The sequence below is a fragment of the Rattus norvegicus genome, chromosome 10, assembly GCF_036323735.1.
Source record: "Rattus norvegicus strain BN/NHsdMcwi chromosome 10, GRCr8, whole genome shotgun sequence".
NCBI classification, from domain to species: Eukaryota; Metazoa; Chordata; class Mammalia; order Rodentia; family Muridae; genus Rattus; species Rattus norvegicus.
Window position 1 is genome coordinate 101,180,849 of NC_086028.1, and position 9,642 is coordinate 101,190,490.

Below are 9,642 nucleotides of genomic sequence, written 5' to 3' on the forward strand. Positions count from 1 at the left end.
TTCCCCACTACTGATCAACGAGAGGAGTCGGGGTAGTTTTTTGAAGCACATCGACTTGACAGTCTGAAACTTTAGGTTTTTCCTGTGGGGTTCAGGAGGTCAGGGAAATAAGACGCAAGCCACTAAATCAGAGCAATGGTGGCTCTCTTCAGCTTCCCAATCCCTGGCTTCTCTTTCTAAGGGTTCAAAACGAAGTGAAAGCAACAGACAGAATTTCCCGAAAGATCATGCTCAGAGCTACCCTGGGGATGTAACTCGGTGGTACAGGGTTTACCTCCTGTGTATAAGGCCCTGGGGTTTGAATACCTGCATGGAGACGATGGGGAGGAAGAGGAAGGGAGATGCTGGAGAGATGGATCAACAATTAAGAACACCCTGTGCTTTTGCAAAGGACCTGGGTTCAGGTTCTAACATTCACACAGCACCTCAGAATCATCTGTTAACTCCAGCTCCAGGGCATCTGACGCCATCTTCTGGCCTCTTCAGGAATTGCATGCACAGACACTAACAGGCAAGCAGAACTTGCATACATAAAAATAAATAAAACTGGGTTGGGGATTTGGCTCAGTGGTAGAGCGCTTGCTTAGCAAGCGCAAGGCCCTGGGTTCGGTCCCCAGCTCCGAAAAAAAGAAAAGAAAAAAAATAAATAAAACTTTGAAGACAAGGAATAGAGGAGTAGGATCCAACCAGGATGACGGTTGGATCATATGTTAGCCCAGATCCTCCTGTTGCTCATTGGCCATTTTTCCTCTTTGGTCAGAAATATGAACATCCATTGGAAGAGGCCCTGGGTGCTTGCGGCTACTCACTCCGCCTGGAGAGATGGAGACGCTGGAGGTGAGGACCCATGCACAGAGGAGCACAGTGCACTGGCACCTCATAGCACTGTGGTCTGCCCCATGGTCTGGACACCTGTGTCCTGATGACATCACAGGCGGGATGCACCTGAATTATGACATCAGCGAAACTTGGGTCATTCTTAAGGAAAGGGCATCTGGACAGGGAGACCATGAAACAGCAGCCACAGAGAACGGTGAGAAGACGGCGGTCACCAGTCCACAGGTAGGGTACAAGAGGATGGGGGATACCCCCAGCAGCTGCTGAGGGAGGCTGCGGTAGGTCCTGGTACTTGAGCCTCCATGGGTCTTTTCCTTCTTGGCCCAGGGCAGCGAAGTATCTGGCTGTCATAGACATGCAGAAGATCTCACGTAAGTTCAGGCTCCCTCCTAGGTGCCAAAGGGAGTGGCCCCTCCCATACCGTCTTGTCCTTCTGCCTTTCACCATCCTCCCCACAACCCAGGCTGGGACCAGGAACTATGATTCTCAGTGCCCACCCCCACAGGGGTTGGCTGATGACACAGCCCTGGTGCCCAATGGTGAGACAGCTGCTTCCAAAAGAATGATGTAAAAGGAGCCTATGACAGAAGGAGGTCATGCCCTGGCCCTCTGCCATGCCTGGGTTTTCTCTGTCTTCTCAGGACCAACCCAGGACAAATCCCCCTCAGAGCTCTCTACCCAGTCCTCCAGAACCTCACTCCAGCTCCTGATGAGCAGCAACAGCAGTCAACACTTGTTGGAAGACCAAGTCCTCTGTCCCATTTGCCTGGATGTGTTCCGCAACCCGGTCACCACCGCCTGCGGCCACAACTTCTGCATGACATGCCTTCAGAGTTTCTGGGACCACCAGGCTGACACTGGAGAGACTTACTATTGCCCCCAGTGCAGAGAGGCCTTTCCGAGCAGGCCCCGCCTCTGCAAGAACGTCATTCTCGGAGAGATGGTGGCTTGTTTCACCCTGGCCAAGAGCCAGACCTCAGGGCCCTTGTGGGGCCTGGCTGGCCCCACAGATGTGCCCTGTGACTTTTGCTCTCCTCAGAAGCTGAAGGCAACCAAGTCGTGCCTGCAGTGCATGGCTTCCTTGTGCGAGAAGCATCTGCACAGCCATTTTGAGGACCCGTTGTTCCAGGAACACCAGCTGTTGGACCCGGTGTGGGACCTCAAGAACCGCTTGTGCCGTAAGCATCGCAAGCTCCGGCAGATGTACTGCCGCACCGAGGGCAGCTGCGTGTGCGGGGCCTGCCTCCTGGAGGAGCACCAGAACCACGACACAACCCCGCTGGAGGATGAACGGGCCCGCAAGGAGGTGAGGAGGGCTGAGGAAAGACAGAAAGGGCGCGCTCCAGGCTCTGAGGATCTGTCCAATTTCTGTGGGGGAAAATTAACACAGTTCAAGTCGGGCTTTACGGCGCCAAATACTTGAGATACGAAGGCAGGAGTCTAAGAGGGGAACCTGTCTGAAAAGATACTTAGGCAGGGCCGATGAGATGGGTAGAGTAAAAGTTCTTGCTACCCTAAGTTTCACCCTTCAAGTATCTACATTTAAGTGGAAGGAGAGTGGGGAGTGGTAAGGTGCACCTTTAAGCCCAGCATGTGAGAAGCGGAGTTTGAACACCTGATCTATACAGTGAGTTTCAGGATGGTCAGTGCTGCATGTGAGACTGTCTCAAAATAAATTATATAGGGGTTGGGGATTTAGCTCAGTGGTAGAGCGCTTGCCTAGGAAGCGCAAGGCCCTGGGTTCGGTCCCCAGCTCCGAAAAAAAAAAAAAAGTAAAAAAAAAATTATATATATATACATATGTATGTATATATATATATGTATGTGTGTGTGTATATATATACACACAGAGAATGTATGTGTGTGTGTGTGTGTATATATATATATATATACACATACACAGAGAGAGAGAGGGAAAACCAACTTCTTTTTTTTTTTTTTTTTTTTTTTTTTGGTTCTTTTTTTTTTCGGAGCTGGGGACCGAACCCAGAAAACCAACTTCTTAAAGTTATCTATTGACTGGGGCTGGAGAGATGGCTCAGTAGTTAAGAACATTGACTGCCCTTCCAGAGGTCCTGAGTTCAAATCCCAGCACCCACATGGTGGCTCACAACCATCTGCAATGGGATCTGATGCCCTCTTCTGGTGTGGCTGATGATAGCGACAATGTAAATACATACATAATAACTAAATAAAACCTTTAAAGTTGTCTATTGCCACCCATATGTGAGCCTTGGTACTCACACGTGCCCCTACAATAATAATTTTTGAAGGGTAGGCAACTGCTAACATGATAGGCTATGTTATGGCATGAGAAGGCAATGGTTGGTTAGTGAGGAAGGCTCGTCAGAAGTCTCTATCGGCAGTGAATGACACTTGGTTATGGGGTAGGAAAGGTTGTTTACAAGTCTCCCTTAGTGATGCACCCAGAAAACACCTGTGCAAGATGCGCCTGCGCCTTACTCCTCCCAAGAAGCCACTAGAGACAGCAGCTGGAGAGACAGCTCAGCAGCTAGGAACACTGGCTCTGTTTCTGGAGGGCCTGGGTTCGACCCCCACCACCCACATGGTAGCTCACAACTGTAACTCCAGTTCCATGGGAGCGAGCAAAACATCCATTCCCATAAAACACTAGTTCGCTACAGGAACGGAGGTCCCCACAACCTTTCTTTAAGCGTCACTCCCAGGAAGCCATGTACTTGTGTGACCGTCCTCAGAGGAAGGCGGTGGGGGGTGCTCTACAACAGGCTTTTGAGAAATTAGCCTTAACAGGCTGTATAAGAACAGGTTATTATGAAAACAAAAAGAAGCATTTTTAAAAAGCACTTCCAGGCTACCGAGACTTAAACACAATGCACATGCCCCTGTAGTGAATCTGTTTCCAACCTTTGGGAGGCTGAAGCAGGAAGATGGCTTTGGGTTCAAGCTTAGCCTGGTCTACATAGCTAGTTTCAAGCCATGAGACTACATACCGGAAAGTCATTTCAGAAACAGGACAAGGGCCTGGAGAAAGGCTCAGTGGTTAAGAGACCTGGGTTCAAGGGGTTGGGGATTTAGCTCAGTGGTAGAGTGCTTGCCTAGCAAGCGCAAGGCCCTGGGTTCAGTCCCCAGCTCCAGAAAAAAAAAAAAAAAAAGAAAGAAAGAAAAAAAAAAAGAGAGAGAGAGACCTGGGTTCAATTCTCAACACCCACATGGTAATTCAGAACTCTAGCCTCAGGGGATTCAGTACTCTTTTTGGCCTCTACCGGCACGCACGCAGGGCACGCAGACATTACCTCTAGGCAAAGATACCCATGCACATAAAAAACAAAGACAATAAAACAGAACAAAACCAAAACTGGGCATAGTGGCTCATGCCTGAAGCATTAGCAGCAAACGGCTTAGGCAAGAGGACCCCAAGTTCAAGGTCAGCCTGGACTACATAAAATAAACTGCCACTCCTCCTCCCACAAAAAATAAAAAGGTTGGGGAGATAACCCAATAAGTAAAGTGTTTGCTTTTATGACATGAGAACCTGAGTTCCACCCGCCAAGTTAAAAAAAAAGAAAAAAGAAAAAAGCCAGGCACGGTGGTGCACACTGGAATTAACCTGGCACTGCAGAGGCACAGCCGAGGGGATCTCTCGGGCTCGCTGCCCCGCTGGTCTAGCTGAAGCGTTGAGCTCTGGGTTCAGTGAGAGAGCCTGACTCAGAAAGTAAGGAAGGGAGAGCTGGAGAGATGGCTCAGCAGTTAAGAACGCTGTGCCTGCAGAGGACCTGGATTCAGTTCCTAGCCCCGCAACCTTCTGTAACTCCAGTCCAGTATATCCAAACTGGGTGCTCATGTGGGGCATATATACATACAGGCAAAACACATACAAAGTTTTTATATATAATATACATATATATATATATTATACACACACACACACACACACACACACACACACACATTTTCAAGACAAGGTTTCTCTGCATAGCCCTGGCTCTCTTTGTAGCCTTGGCTGTCCTGGCACTCCCTCTATAGACCAGGCTGGCCACAGAACACAGGAGTTCGTCTCTGCCTCCCATACTGAGATCAAAGGTCCCACACGCCTGGCTTTTTTTTTTTTTTTTTTTTTTCCAAAAAGAAAACATGACAGCAAGTGATTGAGGAAAACAGCTACTGTCCTCTGGCTTCAACATATACATGCAGTCACACACATGTACCCCCACATACATGTAGACACACATGACACACATATGAACACAGTGTATGTATGTACACAACACATACACACACACACACACACACACTGCAGCCTAAGTTGGCTAACTTCCTCTCCTGAGTCCTGCCTCCACCCCAGGCAAGGTCCCCAGTAGACCAGTCTGGTCTTGAACTCCCCATGAAATCAAGGATGACCTTGAGCTTCTGGATCCTACCTACACGTCCCCAGTACCCGGTTGTTCCTTCTACTTTCAAATTTTAATATATTTGTATTGCTTTCAGAAGTGAGATCCTCGAATATATTGGTTTTGGTTTGGTTTTTGAGACGGGGATTTTCCGTGTAGAAACTCACCCTGTAGACCAGGCTAGCCTCGAACTCACAGAGATCTACTTGCCTCTGCCTCCTGAGTGCTGGGATAGAGGCGTGTGCCACGACCGACTGGGTAAGCTCCTTATATTTCACCAAGCACATTCGATAACCTTGCTATCCTAACATACTGATCCGATCAGACCCGCAAGACAAGGAGCTTAGAAAAAGCGCAACTGTACCACCACTTCCTACCTAGCTCAAACCATGGATCCCTTCCCAGCTCCTGTGTCCTAAAACCCTGTGGTCATCACTATGAAGAACAACGAAACTGATCCCCGGGAAGGAGGAGCTACAATCTCAGGCAATGATAAAAACAAAAACCAACCAGGCCTTAAGGCACACGCCTTTAAACCCAGCACTCAGGAGGCAGAGGCAGAGGCAGGCAGATCTCTGAGTTAGAGGCCAGCCTGGTCTACAAGTACTGTCTCAAAAAAGAAAAAAAAAAAAAAAAAACATGCCTGCTCGTCTACCGTGGGTTCACGAAGGTCTGTGAATGCATCTCTTCTAGTTGGCAGTCAGGTCTCTCCAAGCCCCACTCTCTGAATCAGGGCGCTTAGGTTCTGCCCCTCTCCTTCCAGGTGGAAGTTCGGAAGATTCAGGCCAATGTGGAGAATCAAATGCTAATCATTGCCTCGGACAGCCAGAAACACCAGGGACGAGTGAGTTTCCTCTCGGTAAGGCGAGCGAGCTAACACCACCCCAACCCAGGCTACCCCAGCATCTTCCCCGGGGCCCCTAGGACCTCCTAGAAGTACAGAGGATTATGGGGAGGGAGAAGAGTGGACAGAGACAGGATGCTTGAGGTGTCTAAGCACAGTGGGGTACAGGAGTGGGGTTCAGGGATACCTCCCTTCACGTCTACCTCAGAAACTGATTCAGACGATGCGAGAAGAGGTGAACACCTGCTTCTCAGAGATCCTCCATGAGGTTAAACAGCTGCAGATGAAGGTCTTGGATTTTGTGGAGAATGAGGAGACAGTTGCCCTGGGAATGCTGGGTAACTCCATGCAACAAAGCCACAGCCGGCTCCTGAAGTTGGAGGGGGACAGCGTCTGGCTCCACGGCCTGCTGGCCAACAAGAGCGATGAGCAGTTTCTACAGGCAAGACATCCCCCTTCCCCAGACCAAGCCCTGTTTCTCTTTTTCTTTTGGTTCTTTTTTTTTTTTTTTCGGAGCTGGGGACCGAACCCAGGGCCTTGCGCTTCCTAGGTAAGCGCTCTACCACTGAGCTAAATCCCCAGCCCCCAAGCCCTGTTTCTCTAAAGAGAAAGAGATGTTCCAGGCCCTGTCTGACTGAGAGCCCCAGGTCAGCATCTTAAAACTCCCACCAGCACCCTCTGCTTTTATCGCACTGCCTGCAGAGATCAGCTATATCCCTTCATTTTCCTCAGGAAAGGATGGGGCAGTGCCCCAGGGTTCTGAGTTCAGAATTCAATCTCCCCGCAAACCACAGGCAGGAGTGAGGCAAAGTCAGCCTCTATCAAAAGCCATATCCCTCTTCAGCCGTGCTCCTGGTGCCACTGAAGGGTGGGGGTGGGAAGCCAAGGTTGAGATGGGGAAGTGCTAGGCACAGTGGCTGACCAGAAAGTGGCAGTGACTTTCTCTATGCCCAGGCGCCAACCCTTATGTTTGGGACCTCCTACCACTGACCTCCTTTCGATTGTTCTCATACCACTGGACAGATTTCAAAGATCTTTGCTTACCTTGTCCCTCTCTGGGCAACAGGATGAACTTAGCAATGATCTTTCCGAGCGACTAAACGCTCCACTCAAACCCTCCTGTTTTCTACAGCAACCAGACTACCTACCACTGAAAGCCTAACCTAAGCTATCCAAACATTTGAAAATGGAACTTTTCCTTCCCCTTGCCCATGGAGGTGGGTGCCCCTGGCAGGTGCCTGAGCCCTGGCTAATGGGGTACTAGCTGCCCATCTCTGCCTAGCAGGAGTTCCCCACACTGAAGCACTTCCCTGCCTGCGTGGAACCCTTACTAGGCACCAACTGTGAGGAGACACAGAGCTTCCTCCAGCTGCCAGAGACCCTGGCCCAGCTCCGCATCAGGCTGATGGACATAGGTCTTAACTTCATCAACCAGCTGCTCTTGAAGGGTCAGTCTCTGAGGGGTCTGGGGTCTTGTAACTTGGGAGGGGCACCTCCTCACCTCCAGTGGTTGTGGTGCCCTGCCTGCCTTCCCAGATCACATGGGCTCCGGGATGGGCCAAGCCTCTGTCTAGAAGGAGGCTGGGCTGTAAGACAGTCCTCAACAAAGCTTGTCCATCTCCCCCAGGCATCAGGATGAACTCCTATGAGGTGCTGCCAGCAACTGTGGACAGAAAGACACTACTCCAGAGTGAGTTCTCAATCCAGAGGCCAGCCTGGGGAAGGAGAGGAGGGAGAACTCCTAGGTGTCTAGACTTCCTGCCTCACCTGCATTCAGGTCCCCAGGGCACTTCCTGTTTCCTTTCCTGGTCTTTCACTGCAGACTGGGGCCCTCAGAGAGACTTAGCCTGGGTCCCAGGCCCTGTTAGGAAGAGGGAGAGCCCCCGTCCCTTCCTACTTCAGAGGTGGTTCTTCTGTGGCCCTCTGGACCCTGGGTGTCACAGCGTCTGCCCTTATCTGGATGGCTGCCAACTTCCCGAGGGTTAGCCAAATCAACCAGAGTAGGTTTTATTTATTCCTCAGACTCCAAGCTTCTGTTTATTTGATGTCCCTCTCCCTGGCCTTGGCTCCAGGTCCAAATCCCAAGGTTTCTGAGATATTGAGGGTCAGATATGGAACATTTTTGATCTCTGGTTCACCTCAGCCAGGAACCCCTCACTCTCCCCAAGTCTCATTCCAGTTGTCTTGAACAAATAAGAAAGGTGATTATGTTAGGATCTGGTGGGAAGGAGGAGGGGGACCCCTGCTCCCCAGCCCCTCCAGAAAAGTCTAACATCGTACAGGGACTTACTTCAGGCTGTCCCATGCGGCCCTACCAGGGCTGGGCTATTTTAAGAAGTAGATAAAGTCAGGTGTGGTAATCTAGCTGTTGGGAGGCTGAGATAGAATGGCTGCCATAAATTCAAAGTCAGCCTGGGCTATCCTGGGCTCAACAAAAGTAGTCAGTGACAACAAACCAGTACACAGAGAGGGTGCCTCTTCTAAGAACTTGGGGTAGAAGCATCCAGTGAAATCTTTGCAAACATCTTTGCAAAAATAAATCTGCTCTTAGCCAGCGTCACTGCTCCTAGAGCAGTGACGCTGGCTCCCTTACGCCTCCATCCCCAACCCCAGATTACTGCAACCTGAACTTTGACTCCTCCATGGCCAGCGAAGAGCTGTTCTTGTTCAAGGAAACGCACTCGGTGTTGAACTTGGGCATCCTTCTGGAGCCCTCGACCACCAGCCCTTTACCGGGCTTCAAGCAGTGGCCCCAGGTTCTGTGCTGCCCAGGCCTGTCGGAAGGCTGTCACTACTGGGAGACCGAGGTGTCCGACTCGTGGATGTGCCTGGGAGTCACCTACCGTCGCAACCCTTCGATGAGCGGTCGCCACCGTCGCAACATCGTCTACCTGCTGGGCCGCAACCCCTATTCGTGGTGTCTGGAGTGGGACTCTCTCAAGTTCTCCGTGTGGCATAACAACACGCAGACGGTGCTGCACGGCTCCTACCACCACACGCTCGGCGTAGCGCTGGACTTCAGGGCCGGCTGCCTGTCCTTCTATGGCGTGGCGGGCGACGTGAGCCTGCTCTACCGCTTCCTCACCTCCTTCCTCGAACCTCTGTACCCCGCGGTCATGGTCAGCAGCGGAGCCTCGCTCACACTCAAGCAGTACCCCGAGGCATAGGCAGCGCCCGCCGGCCCAGGCTGGCTGCTAATAAAGTTAGACTCTACGTACCGCTAGGCAGGAGTTCGGAGAGGGTGGCTTCCTACGCGGTCCCCTGCGCCGAGGATGAAAGCGGTCCCCTGCGCCGAGGATGAATGTGGGTGGCCCACCTGCTTCCCAGCCCTGTCTGAATTCATCTAGGCACCTGTCTAGAAATTCCTGATCGTGACCTTCTCCATGACACTGGAAGGGCTCTGAACCACACTGGAGGTCTCCTGGGCATGGGATAAGCCTGTGTCTTCCAGAGGCCAACATCTTGCTTTAAATATTCACCACCTCTTCCCCCACCCCATCCACAAACTTTACTCTCAGACCCATCCCTGACGCTTCCTACTCTCTTCAGAGGCTCGAGTCAAGCCGACTTCTCTCTCCAGGTTGCCATACT

The 9,642-nt window shown here is 51.1% G+C and overlaps 1 protein-coding gene across 3 annotated transcripts; it reads left to right on the forward strand.

Annotated features, from left to right (window-relative positions):
• Positions 1–948: 948 nt before the first annotated feature.
• On the forward strand, positions 949–9,274 carry Trim80 (tripartite motif protein 80). 3 transcript variants are annotated; one of them, XM_039087797.1, is made up of 8 exons: positions 949–1,062; positions 1,165–1,208; positions 1,479–2,143; positions 5,971–6,066; positions 6,260–6,493; positions 7,334–7,499; positions 7,679–7,741; positions 8,665–9,274. In XM_039087797.1, exons 1-8 carry the CDS (start codon positions 953–955, stop codon positions 9,216–9,218), a joined length of 1,932 nt encoding a protein of 643 aa, XP_038943725.1. In that variant the 5' UTR covers positions 949–952; the 3' UTR covers positions 9,219–9,274. The 3 variants fall into 3 exon arrangements, with proteins under 3 accessions (XP_038943725.1, XP_038943726.1, NP_001395539.1); XM_039087798.1 differs by having other exon boundaries at positions 5,971–6,051; NM_001408610.1 differs by having other exon boundaries at positions 996–1,062; positions 7,337–7,499.
• Positions 9,275–9,642: the final 368 nt, after the last annotated feature.

What these genes read in the sequence shown, in the direction of transcription:
- Trim80 (XM_039087797.1), top strand. Translation starts at nt 953, where the DNA reads ATGACATCAGCGAAACTTGGGTCATTCTTAAGGAAAGGGCATCTGGAC. An exon ending in ATGAACGGGCCCGCAAGGAG is followed by an intron (nt 2,144 to 5,970) that starts GTGAGGAGGGCT and finishes CTCTCCTTCCAG; the next exon opens with GTGGAAGTTCGGAAGATTCA. An exon ending in GCGATGAGCAGTTTCTACAG is followed by an intron (nt 6,494 to 7,333) that starts GCAAGACATCCC and finishes ATCTCTGCCTAG; the next exon opens with CAGGAGTTCCCCACACTGAA.